General features: G+C 41.4%; 1 protein-coding gene across 42 annotated transcripts in view; it reads left to right on the forward strand.

The window, feature by feature from the left end:
• ANK2 (ankyrin 2) overlaps positions 1-21,885 on the forward strand; it is a 509,522-nt gene that overhangs the window by 451,286 nt on the left and 36,351 nt on the right. For all 42 annotated transcript variants that reach the window (XM_053254658.1, XM_053254664.1, XM_053254665.1 and 39 more), the window contains 8 exons: positions 56-267; positions 4,382-4,586; positions 7,142-7,238; positions 8,659-8,887; positions 11,013-11,138; positions 16,736-16,858; positions 17,943-17,975; positions 19,147-19,168. In XM_053254658.1, coding sequence (XP_053110633.1) covers positions 56-267; positions 4,382-4,586; positions 7,142-7,238; positions 8,659-8,887; positions 11,013-11,138; positions 16,736-16,858; positions 17,943-17,975; positions 19,147-19,168 — 1,047 coding nt within the window. The remainder of the gene's footprint in view (positions 1-55; positions 268-4,381; positions 4,587-7,141; positions 7,239-8,658; positions 8,888-11,012; positions 11,139-16,735; positions 16,859-17,942; positions 17,976-19,146; positions 19,169-21,885) is intronic.

Below are 21,885 nucleotides of genomic sequence, written 5' to 3' on the forward strand. Positions count from 1 at the left end.
GTGTGTACTGTAGGAAATAATTGTTCTTTAAGTGTTTTTTCTCTTTTTTACTCAGTGCTTGACACTCCAGAAGAGCTGGAGAAGAAACGCATTTGTCGCATCATCACTCGGGACTTCCCACAGTACTTTGCAGTAGTATCCCGGATCAAACAAGACAGTAACCTCATTGGACCTGAGGGAGGTGTGCTAAGCAGCACAGTAGTTCCTCAAGTACAGGCTGTCTTCCCAGAAGGAGCACTAACCAAGCGAATTCGTGTTGGACTGCAGGTACAGAGAAATCAGACATTGTCCTCCTTAACTAGGGACATGTCAGGGTCAACCTGCATACTAGGGTAAACACACAGTTTGGACCTCTATGCATCCTGTTTCATTTTAAAGTCAGCTCTGGGGTAGGGTTGCTGGAGGGGGGCGTTTGCACTTTTATTTAAACATATTTTTATATCTCCCAAAACTTTAATCTCTGAATGGTTTACAATAAAACAAACATAAATGACAACAGAAAAAGTCAAAACATTACAACAATTTAATTAAACAACAATTAAAACAATTAACATTGTTTTAATTTTTAACAATTAAAACAATGTTAAAACTATTAAAACAGTACAGAATTTAATGAAAAGCCTTGGTGAACAAATGCGTCTTTAAAAACTTTTAAAAAGTTGTCAGAGGTGGGAAGGCTCTTATTTCAGCAGGAGCACATTCCAAAGCTTTGGGGCAGTAGCGGAGAAGGCACGTCTTCGCATAATGTGTCCAAAGTATGATAGTTTGATCCTGGTCATTTGTGACTTGAGTGAAAATTCTGGATTGATTTGTTCTCTGACCCATGTGTTTGTTTTCCTGTCTGCCCATGGTATCCTCAAAACTCTTCTCCAGCACCAGAGTTCAAAAGCGTCAATACTTTTTCTATCTTGCTTCTTCAAAGTCCAGCTTTCGCATACATAGAATGACATGGGACAAACCATTCTCTGAACTTTTCTAATCTTTGTAGGTATAGACACAGCAAAGCATTTAAATATCCTTCCCAAGGCCTTCTTTGCAACCCTACCAAGTGCTAGTCTGCAGCATATTTCTTGACTTCTGGATCCTTTACTGTTGATGGTCGATCCTAAAAGGCAGAAGCTATCCACCACTTCAGTGTCTTCTGAGGCTGGTTGCTGTACCCGTTGCCATTAGTTTAGTCTAATGAGTACCTCCGGCTTATCTGGATCCAGTTTCAGTTTGTTATCCCTCATCCAGCCCATCACTGCTTCCAAGCAGTCATTTAGGGAGGTTATGCCTTCTCCTAATGATGTAGACATTGAGAAATCGATTTGGGTGTCATCAGCATACTGACAGCACCCTGCACCAAATCTGATGATCTCTCCCAAGGGTTTCACATAGATGTGAAACATCTGAGACAATATGGAGCCCTGAGGACGATATGGAGCTCCATACAAATTGGGAAAATATGGAGCCCCATACAAAAGTTCAGATTTTGAGGAACAACAGTCTCCAAGGGACACTACCTGGAAACTGCCCAGGAGGTAGGAGTGGAACCACTTCAAAGCACTCCCAACACCCTCAGACACTCCAGAAAGAAACTATGGTTGATAGCATCAAAAGCCACTGAGAGGTTCTGAAGGACTAACAGAAGGACCTTCCTCTGTCAATTCCCAATTAGAGATCATCCATCAGGCCAACCAAGGCAGTCTCCATCCCATAACCAGCCTGAAAGCCAGTCGCAGGTGATAATCTAGATTATCTAGATAATCAGTTTTCTCCAAGACTGTCTGGAGCTGGGAGGCCACCACCCTCTCAATTACCTTGCCCAGCCACAGAGGTTTGGAGACAGGCCTGTAGTTGCTCAACTCTGAGGGATCCAACGCAGGCTTCTTCAGAAGTGGTCTAATAATTGCCTCCTTAAGACAAGGAGGCATCCTGCCCTCCCCAGAGAAGCAATTTATAATCTCTACCAGGTGCCTCCTACAACAACCCCCCTGCCAGATAGTATAAGCCATGTTGGGCAAGGGTCAAGAGAACGGGGTAGGCCGCATCATTCCAAGCAGCTTATCCACATCCTCAGGAGTCACAAACTAGAACTGATCCAACCTAACCATACAAGAAGAGTCACTGAACACCTCCGCATCAGACACTGCTGTAATTGTGGAGACTAAGTTGGCCCGAATAAGAGAGATTTCTCTCATAAAGAATTCATTAAACACATCACAGCAGGTAATCAATGGTTCCAGATTCTGATGCAAGGGAGGAGGGGCACATACTAGCCCTCTCACAGCCTTGCAGGGCATGAACTTGCAGATGCAATATAGGCAGAAAAGAATAGCTTATTTGCAACAAGTATTGCCTGAGCATAGATCGTCAGATGTGCTCCATGTTGCAATTTGTCAGATTCAAGCTGAGTCTTTCTCCACTTGAGCTCTAGTAGTCTACCTTGCTGCTTCAGCCCCTGTAGTTCTTCCATATACCAAGCGGCCAGTTTTGAGGCGGGCCGGGGAAGATGCTTGGGAGTGATCATGTTTACTGCCCTGGCAAGTTGTTTGTTCTAATTCTCCATCAGGGCATCAACAGGATCACCAGTGGAGCCAGCACTAAATTCCTCCATAGTTTATTGGAATCCTGTTGGATCCAATAACCTTCTCGGGTGGACCATCCTAATAAGCCCCTCGCCCCTGGAAAGGTGGGAAGTGATTGTGTGTTCACTTGTACTGCAGCCCCAGAAAAAAATCACTTCCTCCAGCTGCTATTGACCTAGGAGGGAAACTGCCATTGATGCCAAATGCAGCTTCCCTCTTAGAGCAAATAGCAGCTTTATGGAGGGGTGTTTTTTTGTTGGAATTGCAGTGCAGGATCCTATGGGTTGGGGTGGGGCAAGGTTAAAAATTTGTTACAGATTGCCTGCTTTTCCACTTCTTTTGTGGGTTGGGTGGTGGGTAGCACCCATCATGCCCTACCACCCACCCACTTTGGTGTCTCTAAGAGCTACCCATGAGGAACAATGGGGTGTTTAGAGTCTCCCAATTTTTCCCTATGGCCAAAACACTCAAAACATCTCGTGCTTTGTTTCGTCGAAACAGCCAGTCAGCTGCTGTTTCGACGAAACATTTTGGTCATCTCCATTTCGAGCTCGAAACAAAATGCGAAGTCCATTTTGTGCACATTAGTAACTCCATGTAACTTCATTTCCCCAGTAACCTGTTTTGAAAACTGTTATTAAACCACCACAATTCTAGAGGGTACAAAGAACTCTGAAGCGTAGACAGGCTAACTTGCCCTGAAAGAATGTTTTGAAGATATGAACAAGGGATTTGATTAGTTAAATGTTCACAAAGCATTTTATGATTCTCACATGAGTGATGTAAAATATGAAGCTGCCCAGATTGTCACTCACATAAATTTGTCACTGTACTTGGTACAGATGGACCACCACCCCCACCCCCCGCCACACTCAGAGCTTGATTCCAAATGGGCTCTTTCTTGCCAAGCTTGTTCAGAGAATTCTTGGAAGAAACTTCTCCCAAGAGTACTTTGAAATCCATACTAAGACTCTAGAGCCCCTGGCAAGTTACAATTCCCAGAGATCTTTTCACTGTGAATTTCCTGTTGGTAAATTGTGAAGGCCTGAAGAGCAGAACTTCCCTTGACACCCTGCTCCCAGCTGTTGCTGGCACTTGCCTTTTATGATAAGGGGAGAGGATAGCTCAGCATCGACTGACTTACTTACAAGCTGAGCAGAACTGCAGAATGGTTTTATCGTGACTCTTACAAAGTTTATCATTTCTATACTGGAAGAGGGTTCATTTCTGAGTCTTTCTCCTCCTCTCCCATCCTGCATTCCGACTCTTGGCAACATTAACATTCTGATGCCTGGCAACATTACTATTACTTGTCTGAGGCTATTAGTGATAGTTACTAGCCTAATAGTCAAATTGCAAATTATATCTGCCTCTTTTCCTACCTGTACCCTACTGCCATCTTCCAGAGAGATACTCTCTCTGTCCTGCTGCCACCAACACGCCACCCATATTCTTGCCCTGAACATTTAAAGCTAGAATGGGCATTGGAGATAGACCCAGACTGCTGTTTCTAGAGAAGAAGTACAGTGGCAGCAGTCCTGCCTTTTATGGGAACAAGCTGCTATACCATGGCTGCTTTGGCTAGAAACAGCAGTGTGAGGTATTCCCTCTGTTCGTCCAAATTTTAAAGGGTCAGGACAAGTTCTTGGTGAGATACCTTGACAAAGGAGGAGAGGAGACCAGTGGAAGGCAGCAAGAAAGAGCAAATGGGAATGGAAGAGATGGTGGAGGAGTCACCTAGACAAGTGAAGTAGGTAATGGTGATTATTCAATAAATGCTTTCCCCCCCTTTTGTCCCTTTCTTTGGATAGGCCCAACCTATGCACAATGAACTTGTAAAGAAGATATTAGGCAACAAAGCCACATTCAGCCCTATAGTCACATTGGAACCGAGGAGAAGAAAATTCCATAAGCCAATAACAATGACTATTCCTGTCCCCAAAGCCTCCAGTGATGTGATGATTAATGGATATGGAGGTGATACACCCACTCTAAGACTACTATGCAGCATAACAGGTAGGCTCATGAAAACACCTTGTCTTTTTTGCACCAGTGACATAATGTTGATATCTGCTAAAGCTCGTGACACTGAACACTCTTGCTTAAGCTATGCTTGCAAAACTGAATAAGCTGAGGACCAATTCAGACATTATTTCCACCCCCCTGCCCCCACAAAAACATGGCCCATGTGTTTAAACTAGTAATGTGCCATGAGCGTGAGCATGCACATCATGACACCTTCTCACAATGTCCTACATCCTACTGGCATATTCCTTGATCATGTGGGGAGCATGGTTTGTTCAAACAGCCTCACTACACTCGCTACAAATACTAGTTTAAACTTGTATTTGGGCTGTATGTAGAACAGTGGTTCATATAAACACGCCGGTCCATGACCATAATAATGATTGTGCTGGTCCATGACCATAATAACGATTGATTGATTGATTGATTGACTACTTACATGCAGTTACCAAGAATTTGCTGAGGGGAAGAACTCTGAGATTGTCTCTACATTTGCCAAACAGTTGTAAGAAGTCAGTGTTATATCTGCTGGTTCATGGCAAAAAATATTTAATAGTGATGTTATAACTGGCATCCTCCTCTCCTCCTCCTAAACATTTTGCTAGACTTTTATATGCTATCCCTGTTTTGTGTCTTGTGCCCCAAAGTGGTTAAAAATAAAACCAGAACTAGACAGAAGTGGTCTTTCATTCAGAAACACCCAGTCAGAAACAGAGATTTATATTAAATGTGTTATTTCTAGTATGTAATTCTAGTCATGTGTATTTTGTTTGGAGACATAAGAAAATACTAGAAATCCCCACTAATTGGATATTCTGAGCCCAAATAAAAGAAAAGTACAGAGTGATAGCCCCAATTTCACTCCACATCTACAACTTGTGATTAATCAGTTTTAATCGTGGGTCTGCTGCCTTTGAACAGAAGCCAGCTGCTCGCCAGCCCAACTGGGCAGCGCAGCATGTTTTCCCCAGCCCTCCTCCCCCCTGGAAAGGAGCACGTGACACGGGGTGGCCCTTGTGATGGGCTCCCCTGGTGCTCCGGGGGCAGGGCCCCTGCAATGCAAGACGCAGCACGCCTGCTCTGTGGGCAGTCCGTCTCTCGAGGGCAACCGTCCACACCGTCGAAAGGCATACACTGAAAAAGCTGAGAAATAGCACCCAATTACCATCCTCAGTCAGAGGCTGAGAGCAGGGGCATAGCTAGGGGAGAGGGGGCCCGTGTTCACCCCTCTTCCCAGCAGCCCTTCAGAGTGAGGAAGATAATGAAGAAAATAGGGAGGGATGGAGTTGGGGGACCCTCTGGAGCTTGGGGGCCTGGGTTCTATGAACTCATCTGCTCAATTATAGTTATACCCCTGGCTGAGAGGTTGAGACTGACTGAGAGAGGATTTAAACTCTGGTCTACTTAGTTCCGATCTAGCACTGTGCAGGTTATGCCTGCTGGAGATAGCAGAGTAGGGGATTGTGCTTGGAGCAGCCCCTCCAAGGGGCTGATCTTGTGGTAGCAAGCATGAATTGTCCTCTGTTGCTAAGCAGGGTCTGCCTTGGTTTGCATTTGGTTGGGTGGTTACATGTGGACAATGTAAAATATTCCCCTTAGGGGCTGAGACCATATCTCAGTGAAAACGCATCTGCATGCTTGCCTGCAGAAGGTCCCAGGTTCATTCCCTGGCATCTCCAGAGAGGGCTGGGAGAGACTCCTGCCTGAAGCTTTGGAGAGCCATGGCCAGTCACTCTAGACAGTACTAGGCTAGGTGGACCAGTTTGGTATGGCAGCTTGCTATGTTCCTAATTAACCCTTGCCAAAGATTGAGATCCTACCCCAGTCATAGCAAACTATCCTGTCACAGTTATTGTGTTAATTTAGGGATGTCACTCTATCGTATTTTAAAGATTGGATCTAAAAGATATTCTTGGGGTGAATTTCTCAATGAAACTTAATGGAAGATGAAGCCTTTTTTGACCTAAAACCACCTAGTGAAAAATTTTCCATCGTGGGGCATTAGAAAGGGTGTAGGATTTTTGTTGTCTTGTCTTAAATGTTTGTGTCCCTTTCAGTCCTCCAGCAACGTCTAAGAATTTATTTGGATGGATATTTGTGTTTTGAACTGCCTAGAGCCTTTGGAACCAGGCAGTATATAAATAAAATAAAATAATACATAAATAATTTTAATGCTCAGTCTTAGTAGTATTTGCGGGATGTGATTGCAGGAGCAGCATGGTGTAGTGGTTAGAGTGCTGGAGTAGGACTAGGGAGACCTGAGTTCAAATCCCCATTCAGCCATGATACTAGCTGGGTGACTCTGGGCCAGGCACTTCTCTCTCAGCCTAACCTACTTCACAGGGTTGTTGTGAAAGAGAAACTTAAGTATGTAGTACACCACTCTGGGCTCCTTGGAGGAAGAGCGGGATGTAAATGTAATAATAATAATAATAATTGTGACATGAGTGGAAATGTTCTGACTAGGATCAATATTGTATATTTAACATTGTTCAGCATTCTTAACAAGAGGAATTCTGATTGCTGTTTGTCCTCATTCATTTCAGGTGGAACAACACCTGCTCAGTGGGAAGACATTACCGGAACTACGCCATTAACATTTGTCAATGAATGTGTTTCCTTCACCACAAATGTATCTGCCAGGTATCACAGTGCAGCACACATGCTTAAAACTGTAGATAAATGTTTTAGCCTTGTATGGTTACTTATTAATTGTACAACCAGATGCATTTATGTACAAGTACAATTGTACCCCGTTAAGTTCCAGTGTGCTAATTTAAGCAACATAGCATTTATAATGGGTCCATTCATTTATTGTAATCTAGAGTGTGCCCATGTCCTGCTAGTCTAGTATAAACCCTGGGCCAGACTATATTGCAATTCACTCTGAAATACCAGCTAGAATCAATGTATCACAAACACTCCAGGTAAAATACCGGCCACATTCTTGTAATCATGGTTTATCACTATCCAGATATTCAAAAGGTTGTTCAGCTTCCTTTCTTTGGCAGTGTTTTAGTCCCATTGACTGGTAACAGTGAAGACATTTAATGGGGGCTGGCTAGCCCCCTATGTAATTAGCCGTTCAATATTGGCTATTGCTAATATTGAAAATTAATATGGAGAACATTGCTGTAACACTTTTACTCCATTATGGCTAAATGCTGTTAATCATTATTTAGTAAGTTAGTTTGTTAGTGGCTATAACTGGAAACATATTCCAAATGAATGTGATGGAATAGTACTATTTCAAAGGAATGTTTTGTGCCTGTGGTTACAGAATAAGTAATAAACCTCCTGCAACTTAAGAGGAACTCTTAATTTCCTCTTGCTTCCTAATGACGTAAACCCAACTTTTCTGCCCACTCAGTAAATTGTTCTTGGAATTCCATCACCTCCGGAGAAAAAGCAGTTGAAATTCCAATGGAAAATAGTAACACAAGATTAAACTATTCTTGTTTGTAGTGTTTGCTGCTGGCCAGTTAATGGGATTGGGTCTGGGCAATGTTTGTGGAGCCCATCTGGGCTGTGCATCTGGTCTTAAATGGATCTGGATTGGGCCACTCATAGCAGCCTCCGGACCCTGCTGCAGAGTGATGACAACATCACCCTGCACCAGAACCAGGAGGCCAAAATCCTGCTGCAGCCGTCTAGCCACAAATTGGGTCCTGTCCATTGCTTTCCATTCTCTGAGATGATGGGAATAGCAGAGGGGGCTCAGAGCCTGAATGCCATAATAGAAACAAGTGCTGGATACTGTTGTGCATATATCGCTTCTCGGCCTTTTGGCGAAGATCACCACAGCTGTATTGCTCTTGTAAACATTCTCTAATAAAAGTCAATCTGTTGTGTATATTTAGTGCATCTGAATAAATCCAGAACAGACACATTGGGGTCTAGGGACCTCACCAGTGCCTCATCTAGATACAATCTGGATTAGTTGAAATCAGTGCTAGTAATATGGTTGCTAGAATAGTTTGAAAAATTCTGAATTCGTAGCATTGAACAGCTTGTTCATGTTGGTTGACTTAACTCTATACGAGTTCTTTATATTCATTTGCAGGTTTTGGTTGATAGACTGTCGACAGATACAGGAATCTGTTACGTTTGCTTCCCAAGTCTACAGAGAAATTATCTGTGTGCCCTACATGGCCAAATTTGTAGTGTTTGCCAAATCTCATGATCCCATAGAAGCACGATTGAGATGTTTCTGCATGACAGATGATAAGGTTGATAAAACACTAGAACAACAAGAAAACTTTGCTGAAGTTGCCCGAAGCAGAGATGTAGAGGTATGGAATAGGAACATACATCACCAGTTATTTCATTTAAAATGTTATATATGTATTTGAGAACTATTGTTTCCACTTCCTCTTTGTTGCAGAAATAAGAATTAGAATGAAGGAAAAATTCACTTTTCTGTCAGATTCAGTCATTTTCATTTATAACTGACAGGTACAGGATTTAAGGAGCCAGCGTGGCATAGTAGTTAGAGTGCTGGACTAGGCCTTGGAAGACCCAAGTTCAAATCCCCATTCAGCCATGAAACTCACTGGGTGACTCCAGACCAGTCACTTATCTCTCAGCCTAGCTTGTTGTGAGGATAAACTTAACCATGTACACCACTCTGGGCTCCTTGGAGGAAGACTGGGATATAAATAATAATAAATAATAAAAAGTGGTCATGCAACACAATCTAGAAATATTTATTTGGAAATAGATGTTCAGTGGTGCTTTCTCCCAGGAAAGTGGCTGACACCTTATTATTTTTCTTATATACTGCCTTCTCCAAAGACTCTAGGCAGTGAACATCAATAACAACAAAAACAATAATAAAAGGGCAAATACCTGGTGCAACAGGTTGATCTTAAGAAGGGCCTTAAAAGCAGCCAGGGAGGGGGCTGAATGAATCGGGGGTGGGGAGTGTTCCAAAGAAGAGGGGCAGCCACAAAGAAGGTCCTCCTACATCCCAACTAGAGATGTAAAATTTCCAGAAATTTTGAAGTCCTGGAAAAAACCAAGATTTTTTGTTTTTAAACCAGACATTTTGGTAAAAATTGAAATACATGCAATTGTTTTAGTTTCCTTTACAGGTCTAAAGTCACATTGTTTCTTTAGAAGCATTTATTATGTCTAAGCTGCTTTGCTCATAACATTGATCATGTTTGGTATATTACATTTAGAAAGATAGTTTATTCAGACAATTAGTTCAAATGCTGTAACTTACTTTTAAATGTTGTTTAATTTTTTGTTATAAATGGATGGCAGTCTGCTGAACTTCTGTTTTCAGCATCATCTTTTTGCCTGCTTCTAATAAGCTGTCAAAAACTGTTTAAGATGAAAACAGGAAAAAAACCTGGCTTACATACAGTGTAATGATCTGCCAACTGAAGAGTGGGTGAGCACCTTCATCGTGAAACTTCGTCTAATCAGTCTCATTTTCTGAGCGATCACTATCTGCAGTTTATGCTGCTTCTGATCTTTCATTTTTATCATCTTAATGACATATGAAAAATGTATTGCCTGGACTGAGACAAGCCTCTCTACGGTTGCACATGTTCGTTTATGTCCTGATCTGGTATATTTCCCAAATAGGCCAAATTATTTCATATGTTGCAGCAGATGGAGGAATCTGAATTAAGCAAGAAGCTTGGGGGAGAGTAAAAGCCAGAATACCTTTCCTTGTATGAATATATTTGAACACACTTAAATATTTAATTAATAATTCCAAAGGAAAATATTTCATAAACCAATCCCCTCTACCAATTTTTCTAATTTCCCAATGGGGGGCGGGGGGGACCTCTTCAGAAAAAACCAAGAAAGACACCTGTCTCTCCCCACTGCCCCGGACTTCATATCTCTCATCCCAACTAACAAAGCAGGTGCACTTTGAGGGGCTGTAAGGATACACCAGGAATCCTCATGCAACTCCCCCAGCCTCCGCTGCCGCTGCCACCCCTGGCGTGTGCCCTGTTCCACTAGAGCCCTTAGAGTTTGGAGTACTCCTCATGCTATGGAAGGGCTCTGGAAGATTAAAGACATCACTAATCCTTAGCAATGTGTTTCAAATTTTGCAGAGTGGTTCCAGAGAGTGGGCAGCACTCTGAAATCTAATGGCTCTGGTGCGCACACAGGGGAACTGGTGGTATTGCACAAGCGCTCTCAGTGGATTCCCATGGTCACTCAAAGCATGCCCACTTCATTAGGATGTCAGCCAGTGTGCTTAGGATTGCAGCCAAAGCCACATATTAGCTGATTCCAACAACAATAATATTAACAGTGTAATGCAGTGGCTAGTGCATTCTAAGACCCTGATAAGGCTAATAATGTATTCTGGATTTCTGGAATTCAAAATAAAGTATTATAATATTCATGATAATTAGCCTTATTGTTTCGTTCCTTATTAACTCTGTGTAGGTACTAGAAGGAAAACCTATCTACGTGGACTGCTTTGGAAATCTAGTACCACTAACCAAGAGTGGCCAACATCACATATTCAGTTTTTTTGCCTTCAAAGAAAATAGACTTCCATTGTTTGTCAAGGTAATGAATATAAGTTCGCATTTGGACTTTCATTTTCATTTGTACTGGCTGTTCAGAACATTCAGCAGGCAGAAGCAGTCCATCTATATATAGCCAGAAACTATCACTGTTTACGCTGTACTGATATCAACAACAAAGTTAAAGAAATGGGATGCATTGTTATGTGGAACTTATGTGGTCAAAGAAACACATAATTGTTAGGCATATTTTGAAGAACCCTATGGAGAATGGAGACACTGTGTTAAAAAGCATCACAATTTTTGTGTGTGCCTGTAGGATTCAGTCACTGAATCTACAATGGTTACAAAGTTAAAGTAGAAAGGGCACTCAACGGAATAACAATATTCTGACATCTTGCTAACATATTTTAGGGTCTCAATAAGGTCAGATAGGTTAGAACGTCATTTCTATGTTAAAATTATCATGTAAATGTGAAAGTCTGGATGTCAGCCAGTCGTTAAGGTATCAGTAGAAAATTACATAGCTGTAGAATATTGTATGTTACAGAATGGCTGAATTGGGAATTAGTTGAAATGACATGTACTGCATATTAGGGCTGTGCATTTTGTTGATACCCATCATGACCTGTCTGATATTGTTGGGGGGGAGGGTTTCCGCAACAATAGTATGGAGCCTTCAATGTTCAACTGTCAGAATGCTCCTTGCTGTTGTTGCAGAACTTGGTTGGAGTTCTGACATGTCTGCTAGACCACTGACAGATCACTGTCCCCTCTCAGCGGCAGCTGGTGCAGGTGCTGGCAAGAGGCACCTTGAACTCTAAATTATAAGGTGCTTACCTCTCCTCCCGCTGCACCTGAAAGCTGTTGTGAGCAGTGGCACGCTGCCCAGTACCCGCTGCAGCGGATGATTGGCTCCACCACTCAAGAGAACCAGCGTGATGTAGTGGTTAGAGTGCTGGACTAGGACCGGAGAGACCCGAGTTCAAATCCCCATTCAGCCATGATACTAGCTGGGTGAGTCTGGGACAGTCACTTCTCTCTCAGCCTCACCTACTTCACAGGGTTGTTGTGAGGAGAAACTCAAGCATGTAGTACACCGCTCTGGGCTCCTTGGAGGAAGAGCGGGATATAAATGTAAAAGTAAATAAACTGGCCTCTGCACCTGTGTGGAGGCCATTTGCTGGCCACGCAAATGAGAGGCAATCCAATCCTCTGCTGCAGAGGGTGCTGGGCAGCACACAGCTGCTCACAACAGCTTTCAGGTAGCGGAAGGAGAGGTAATTTAGAGTTAAAGGTGCCTTGCACCGCCGCAAACCCCCCCCCCCAGTGGCTCCCGCACCAGCTGCTGCTGTCCCCTTTCCCCCCTCCTCTTCCTTGTCACCTTTTATTGGGTGTGAGCAGGGAACAGGGTTCTACATTCCTTCACTCGGAGGGAGCATTCTAAGGCTTGTGTTTAGAAAGCTTTTTTCCTCCTTTCCATAAACTTTTCTTCTGGGCTCCTTTTAGTGGTGCAAGGGCATCTGAGACTTGTAGATTCCCCTCCTTCCCCCCAAGCCTGCAGCCATAGCTGAATCCTCAGAAGAAACTCAATTTGTTGCCACCAGCTCATCTGGTGGCTACTCAGGTACGGGCCTTCCTCTGCTGCCGCCACAAAGCTTTGGAATGTACTCCCTGCTGAAATAAGAGCCTCCCTATCTCTGACAACATTTTAAAAGGAAGACAAGAAACATTTGTTAATCCGGGTTTTTAATTAGATTAATAGTTTTTAACAGTTTTAACACTGTATTACTATTTTTACTGTTATAATTTTGTGTTAATTTGTATTTACAGGTTTAATTGTACACTGCCCAGAGATATAAGTGTGGGTGATATATAAATAGGTTAAAATAATAAATTCCCAGAATTTTCAAGGAAAGGGGTGGAGAATAGGAAAGTTTTGTCCTTTGGGTCCATGAGAGGTGTGAATCCTGCTGGTAACATCAGAACAGCCCTGCTGGATCAGGCCCAAGGCCCATCTAGTCCAGCATCCTGTTTCACACAGTGGCCTACCAGATGTTGCTGGGAGGCTCACAGGCAGGAGCTGAGGGCATGCCCTCTCTCCTGTGGTTACTCCCCTGCAACTTGAATTCAGAAGCATCCTGCCTCTGAGGCTGGTGATGGCCTTTAGAGAAGTAGCCGTTGATAGATCTCTCCTTGAAGTTATCCAAACGCCTCTTAAAGCCATCCAAGTTGTTGGCTGTCACCACATCTTGTGGCAGAGAATTCTACAAGTTAATTGTGCACTGTGTGAAAAAGTACTTCCTTTTGTTAGTCCTAAATTTCTGGGCAATCAATTTCAAGGGTTGACGCCTGGTTCTAGTGTTATGCAAGAGGGAGAAAAATTTCTCTCTATCCACTTTCTCCACATCATATAGATCTCTATCATGTCTCCCAGCAGTCATTTTTTTTTCTAAATGAAAAAGTGTTGTAGCATTTCTTCATAAGGAAGGTGCTCTAGGCCTCTGATCAGCTTGGTTGCCCTCTTCTGCACCTTTCCCAGTTCTACAATGTCCTACTTTAGGTATTGTGAACAGAATTGTATGCAGTACTCCAAGTGTGGCCAGACCATAGTTTATAATACATTATAAGACATTATAATATTCGCATTTTTATTTTCAATCTCTTTCCTAATGATTCCTAACATGGAATTGGCCTTTTTCACAGCTGCTGCACATTTAGTCAACACTTTCAATGAGCTGTCCACCATGACCCCAAGATCCCCCTCCTGGTCAGTCACCGACAGCTCAGAGCCCATCAGCGTATATGTGAAGTTAGGGGTTTTTGACCCAATATGCATGAATTTACACTTTCCAGCATTGAACCACATTTGCCATTTTGTTGCCCACTCCCCCAGTTTGGAAAGATCCTTTTGGAGCTCTTCACAATCTGTTTTGGATTTCACTACCCGAAAGAATTTGGTATCATCTGCATTTTTTTTCTTTTTTTTTACAATCTTGTTTTTAAATTTTGCTGTAAACCACCTTGGGATTGTTTTAATGAAAGGCAGTATATAAATTTAACAATAAATAAATAGATAAATAAATAAATCTGGCGACCTTGCTGCTTACCCCAACTGATCATTTATGAATAAATTAAAAAGCACTGGTCCCAGTACAGATCCCTGAGGGATGCCACTTCTTACTTCCCTGCATTGTGAAAACTCTCCATTTATTCCTACCCTCTGTTTCCTGTCCTTCCACCAGTTACCAATCCATACGTGTACCTGTCCCCTTATCCCATTACTGCTAGGTTTTTTCAAGAGTCTTTGATGAGGAACTTTGTTGAACGCTTTTTGGAAGTCCAGGTATACTATATCAACCAGATCACCTTTATCCACACACCTGTTGACACTCTCAAAGAACTCCAAAAGGTTGTTGAGGCAAGATATATTTTTGCAGAAGACATGCTAGTTCTCCCCCAGCAGGGCCTGTTCTTTTATGCGCTTTATAATTTTATCTTTGAGAATGCTTTCCATCAGTTTGCCCAGAATAGACGTTAAGCTAACCTGCCTGCAATTTCCTGAATCGTGCCTGGATCCCTTTTTGAAAATTGGTGTTACATTGGCTGCTTTTTCTCCGGTACAGAGCCCAATTGTAGGGATAAGTTTTTTTTATTTTATATATATATATATATATATATATATATATATATATATATATATATAGCAAGGAAGTCGGCAATCTCACATTTGAGCTCTTTAAGGGCTCTTGGGTTGATGCCATCTGGCCCTGGTGATTTGCTAGTTTTTAATTTTTCCAGGCAGTTTAGAACGTCATCTCTTGTTAGCTCTGTCTGACTCAGTTCTTTAGCCTCTGTCCCTGAGAAGCTCAGTTCAGGCACAAGTATATGTTCAGTATTTTCTGCCATGAGGATATATGCAAATAACTCATTAGCTTCTCTGCAACCTCCATATCTTCCTTAATAATCCCTTTTACTCCCTCATTGTCTAATGGTCCAACCGCCTCCCTGAGAGGTTTGCTGCTTCTGATGTATTTGTTATTCCCCTCGATGTTTTTAGCTAAATGTTCCTCAAATTCTCTTTTCGCCTCCCTTATTGTCACCTTGCATTTCTTTTACCAGCGTTTGTGTTTCTTTCTGTTCTCTTCATTTGAGCAGATTTCCAATTTCTGAAGGAGGTCTTCTTCCCCTTTATAGCTTCTTTGAGTTTATCTATTAGCTATGCTGGCATCCTCCTGGTCTTGGTGGTACCATTCCTCCTTCCTGGTATACATTCTAACTAGGAAACTGAGTGTTTTATGAAGCTTCAGCCATGGTTGGAACCTTAGAAAAACTACTAGTCTCAAATGCATTTGTACCACTGAAGGACCCAATGAAGGATTCACAAGAGTATGGATTTACAAATATTGATATACAACCAGATAAAGCATTTTAATTATTTTTGATTTGAGAAAAATGCTTTAAAGATTGTGTGTTTATATTTCTACTAAGACATAGGGATGTTCATGGAACCAGTTTGTGCACTCCCGGGTGGGGTGTGTGTGTAGCTTTAAGGGACAAGGAAGATACTGCCTCCCTGTACAGCCCCTGCCTCGCCGCTTTCCCCCCACTGGCACCCTCCAAAAAAGTGGGCATGCTGGGCTGCAATGTTTCTGCTTGCAGCCCTGATCAGCATCACCATGCTCATGTCAGCCACACATGTTGGCCATGAGCAAGGTGATGCTGATCAGGGCTGCAAGCAGGAACTGACTTTAGAAATTGACCCTAGAGAGTGCTGTGCAGAGTAGCTCATTTGCAGATAGCAGCCCCTGTAGCCACAGCTTTCTATTACAAACATGGTGGCCGTCTGCCAGGAGCTGCTGAAAAAGGGAAATGCCAACACAAACATCAAGGTAGGACAGCTCCTCTTTTTGTCCTACCTCAGTAAAGAACCAGGTACAAAAGTCAGACTACACACATTTGAGCGGTTTAGTTGGCAGGATTTCTGTGGGTTTTCAAAAGCAGTAATAGCTGGATTTGCTGCCTCCCACCTTTACTTTGACGCATTTTGTGAATGGTCCCAGTATTTGGCAAGCATGAAATAAAAACAATGATGCTTTGTAGAAATGCTCATAGCTGGCTCTGGAGCTCTATCTTCAAAGCCTCAACCTGTTCACTTTGTGATAGAAATGTAAAATCTTATTTAGGAAAGGTGTTTTTTAGTGACTGCAGGTAGGATAGATATGGGCCTGTTTTAGATGTGTGTATCTGTACACACTTAATATATTTTTAGATTGTGAGTCCTTTGGGGATAGGGATCCATCTTATTTATTTATTATAAATAATAAATTTATTATTTGTGTAATAATACAAATATGTAAACCACCCTGAGCCATTTTGGAAGGGTGGTATAGAAATCAAATAAATAATTATAATTATAAGAGAGAGAGAGAGAGCGCACACATTTATAGATAGGTAACATTTGTCACCCTCCCTGAGATTTAAGGTAAGTATTTGGAAATAACAGTCAATTCTGCAACTGTGTTTGAACAATTCTTGCATTTAATGCAAAAGTGCATTAACATTGTGCAGTATGTCGGCCAAATACATCATTAGAATTAATAAAATGTGACTTCACGTTCCTGTATTTCTCTGCCCTAGGTTCGGGACACAACTCAAGAATCTTGTGGACGCCTGTCATTTATGAAGGAACCTAAGTCTTCAAGAGGCCTTGTACATCAAGCCATCTGCAATTTGAATATCACATTACCAATTTACACAAAGGTAAAACTGCCTAGTACTATGTAATGACAAGCATTTTGTTGACTATCAACCTGAAATTTGAGAGACCTTAATCCAGTTCTTCACTGCATCATATTCCATATACTACTTAGGGAAGTAAGTACAGCTTTTGGGTTAAGTGCTTCCTGAACTTCAAAGATTTTTAAATTACATATAAAGTTTGGTACGTCATAGAAAAACTGTGTTATTTGTAAGATCAGTTGTTGTCTCAAATTACCTGAGTGCTGAGATTAGTTTAAAATAATAATGTGGCCCTGTATGCATACCATCATTTAGTAGAATTAACTGCCTGAGCTGTATATCAAAATAACGAGGAATTTAGAACAAACATCCCTATAAGATGCTAACAGCCTTCATTATACTAGTTAGCTTATATATTGTTTCAACCATATCTCCTGTGCATTAGCATGAATAGATAACTTGGCAAGCAATGTAATGTTGGAGGAGAAAACTCAAGAACACTTGCAAAGTAGCTTTAGCTAGCTGCAGCTTCTTATTACAGAAAGAGGATCTATGGTCTTCTGTGACTTCCCTTTTCCAACATTATGATGTTCATGGGTTGATTACAAACCTAAGCCATTTAACTTACAGTGCGCCTAGTAATATATGGACTAATTCTCACTTTCAGTGAAATTGAAAGTTGTAACATTACATTTGAAGCATTAAATATAAACAGATGGCAATAAATAAATGCAAAAATGTGTTATCTTTTCTGTGCCTTAGGGACCTCTTGGAAGCTGCCCAAGTGTGGTGCTAGGTCTTGTCCTGATGGTTGAGAAACAATGTTCTAGGTTCATTATGGCGAATATAAATATCACCAAGCATAAGCCTAACACTTTCAAAGAGCTTTCCAATTTTTTAACTTACTTGAATCCCTAGTTTTCTGAATTGTACTGACCCCCTTGTTCCCTCTTGTCTCTCCTTTGGGGAAAGTGCACAGAAGAAGTCTGTTTTGTACTCTTACTTGTTGAATCATTCTTGCTTGTCAAAATCATTCTTTTCCTTTAACTGTATCCTCTTTCCCTGCTGTTTTTCTTTTTTCTTGCATGGCATTTTGGGCTGAAAGGAATCAGAATCAGATCAAGAACAGGAAGAAGAGGTAATTTTACTAACAGAACACTCTATAATTTGATTGTAGCCAAAATCCGAGAAACACACACACACACACACACACACACACACACACACACAACACCTCTTGTTGCTGCGACCTTCCTTCCCAATTTCTTGCAGTCCCTGAATCCTCATCAATGGCTTTTTCAGGAATGCAGCAGGAAACGGGGCTATAAAGCACCCCACGTATGCAGCACCAACACCCCTAACTTGTACTTTTACATTCTTCTTATTCAGAATGCACAGCTAAAAAGAGTAGTTTAATATTGGTCATAGACTCCCGTACTGCACAAGCCACTAATGCAAGAGATGTGAGTGTGCTTGCTGCTTCTGAGCCATTCTCTAGCCTGCTGGTGCTGCTTCCGTTAATAGGGCTGCTCTGCGGCTGCTAAGGAGTGTGTTATCACATTTCTGATGCTACTCCTGAACAGCCCTCCTGAATATATCTTTGCAAATGGAAAGGGATTTTGCAGTGAAGGGAGGGATCACACCTCCCTTCCCCTGCATGCCTGGTCCACTGCACATGCTAGACGTGGATCCGCAGCTGTTCTTCTGTGGCATGATGCCAGCCATTTTCCAGTTTCTCTTATTTTGCACAATGGAATATTAGCACTTAGAATTTTCTATGAAGATGTAGACCATAGACAAGAGTTCTGATCAACAAGAGTTAGATACCAACTGTTGTGAGATTATAAATGTGTGTATCTCGTTTCATCAGAAAATCTCTGAGCTATATCTTTGTTTCCACTTCTGCTGTGTTCTATGTTCTCACTTTGCAAGATCTAGCACTTCTTCTAATTACAGTATTAGCACAGGATAAGAACAACTTAATTTGCCATTACCACCTGGTTTATCTTTTTTTTTTTTTTTTGGTCACACACAGAGATTCACTAGGGATGTAAAGGAATGACTATCACCGTTAGAATTCATTTGGGCTGAACAACCAGTTCAGCTGTGTATTTATCAGGAAGCAAGCTGAATTCAGCTTACTTGAATTTTCTTCCAAGCAAGCGTGTTTAAAATTGTGCTGCACTTGTTTATGATACTGGTGAATTGGGCCTGTCTTTTCTTCATCATCTTTCCAGATTATTAGTTCTATTCGCTGTTGTAACACAAAGGTGCTATAACCATTCTGCTCTATCTGTGTTCTCTTTCAGATTGATATGACATCAGAAAAACGTAAGATCTCAATTAAAAAAACAAATGACGTGTATACATGTTGTTAATAATAAAGTTAAGCTTGAAAGAGATTTGCAAGCTAATTGCCACTGATATTAATTTTATGAAGTAGATTAATAACATAAATGCTGCTTTTAAATTAAAGATGTTACTTGTTACTAATAATTAAAATTAAAGTACTAAGACAATTCATCTAAGCATTCACTTTCCTTTTGACATCCCTTGGTGACCCTGCTATTGCTGTTAGGCTTCTATAAATACCCATTTTTTTTCATATGTTTCCCTATTTGTATGTTTGTTAACATAAAGTAATTGCATCTTTAAAATTATTTACAGTATCACTTTTAAAATGAAACCTCCACATGCAACCTAAACTACTTAATTAAAATGTTTAAGTGGGTATGTATGTGCGTATAAAAGTGATACTGTTCAGAATTACCAAAGTCCATAGTCTCTTCCCTTTTACTGTGGTGAAGTATTTCTTGAAGTTATGCTTTGGAACTTTGCTGCTTGGAAATGAATGGGAAAAAATGCTTGGAAATTAAACTAAAAAAAGAAAAATCTATGTATGCCCATTCTATAATAAAGAATTATTTATTCATTTATTTGATCTCTATCAAACTGTAAAAACAACATAAAACCATTATGTTGAAAATATTTAGGCAAATATTTTCTGTAAATATTTAAATAGACTGATGTATAGATAGACCATCATAGCTTGGGGCTCAGAAGTTGTACACCACATAACTGATAAACATAAGTCCTATGTAGGCATTTATTATGTGAATACAGGGGACCCCTGAATATCACAGGTTTAGCTTCTTCAGTTTTGACCTTTCGTAGGCAACTTCCTGGTACACAAATTTTGTTATCAAGGAGATAGCTTTGCCCTTATTCACTCCTGTTTTAAATCCCCAATCCTGTGAGTGATCAGCCCATACCACTTCTCAGCTGAGGAGGTGTTGGGGATATAAATGTTAACACAAATTAGCAGCACACTGCCATTTCTAAGCTGAGAACCCTTCTAAATTTTAAATCCTCAACCCTTCCTCAGCTGAGAAGAGGTGCGAGCTGGTGAACAGAACAGAACAGAACTTTTATTATGGTCCTAGACCAATATATAAGAAATACAAACAATGCATCATGTAAATAACATTTAAAAAAGAAGAAAGAAATATATAAACTGAAATGCATTGCTAAAGATGGTTAACCCCATTTTTTCAGTTAGGTTTAAGTTTTAAATAACAAGATTTTAACTTTTGTGGAAGTTTTGTGGAACATTAATGGTAAAGTAGAGTGTGCTGTCAAGTTGATTTTGACTCTTGGCACCCACAGAGCCCTGTGGTTTTCTTTGATAGAATACAGGAGGGGTTAACCATTGCCTTTTCCTGAGCACTTTGAAATGATGAAACTGCCATATACTGAGTCAGACCATTGGTCTAGCTAGCTCAGTATTGTCTTCATAGACTGGCAGCAGCTTCTCCAAGGTTACAGGCAAGAATCTCTCTCAGCCCTATCTTGGAGAAGCCAGGGAGGGAACTTGAAACCTTCTACTCTTCCCAGAGCGGCTTCATCCCCTGAGGGGAATATCTTGCAGTGCTCACACATCAAGTCTCCCATTCAGATGCAACCAGGGCAGACCCTGCTTAGCTATGAGGACAAGTCATGCTTGCTACCACAAGACCAGCTCTCCTCTCCTAAGATGTTCTTGATAGTATCTTCCTATATCGCTGCTGCCCGATATAGATGTTTCCCATCATCTGGGAAACATACCAGTGGGGATTTGAACTGGCAACCTTCTGCTTGTTAGTTAAGCATTTCCCCGCTGCGCCACTTAAGGTGATATTCAAAGGCCACATGTACAGTGCACTTGGGTATAGAGCAGGGGTGCACAAGTCAAATGCCCAGGTGGGCCGGTCTTTCAAACAGTCTTTCAAACGGCAGGTCCACTACTAGAGCCAGCCAAATGTTCCTAATATTGCACCCCAGTTTGTGACAGATGTCTGGCGTGCTGGCTCGCGGTATTCTCAAAAGTGAAGCTATGTCCTAGTTGTTAGGATTATTTTCTTGATTCATTACCTAAGCTCCCTATGTCCAGGCTGCTTTCAGCTGAAGCTTCTAATGCAAGCCCTTCTCATTTCAAAGTGAACCTGAAAAGTCACAATGTGCCTAGCATGACGCAACATGTTGAGCACAAGGATGGCTTGGTGGCAATGTGGAGGTTAAGCTAGTATCTTATGGTGACCACTCCATATTGTGCTCTCCACTTGCACAGTGTGCAGGCATACAGTCAGTCTCTTCATCATTTGCCCTCTCTCTAGTTAGCTTCCTCTCCTCCTCCCCTCCTCTCTCCCCTTCCTATCCACAAAATGCACTGCCTAGCCCAGGGATCAGCAAACTTTCAGAAGTGGTGTGCCAAGTCTTTATTTATTCATTCTACATTAAGGTTTTCTGTGCCAGTAATACAATTTAACCTAGAAAGAATCTCTCTCTATATAATGAAACTATTATTGTATGTAAAGTAAATGGTTTTTTAATTTGGAACATTTGAAACAAATGTTAAATTAAAATGCAGATCTTACTAATTCAGTTGTTCCTGGACCATCAGAATTTCTGAGAAATTCCCACTAATAATGTCCATCCCTGAATATAGATGTGGAGAAATTCCGTGTGCCGCTTTTGGTTGTTGACATAGGGTATTGACCCCTGGCTTAGCA

This window comes from Hemicordylus capensis, chromosome 5 (assembly GCF_027244095.1).
Source record: "Hemicordylus capensis ecotype Gifberg chromosome 5, rHemCap1.1.pri, whole genome shotgun sequence".
In the NCBI taxonomy this organism is placed as follows: domain Eukaryota; kingdom Metazoa; phylum Chordata; class Lepidosauria; order Squamata; family Cordylidae; genus Hemicordylus; species Hemicordylus capensis.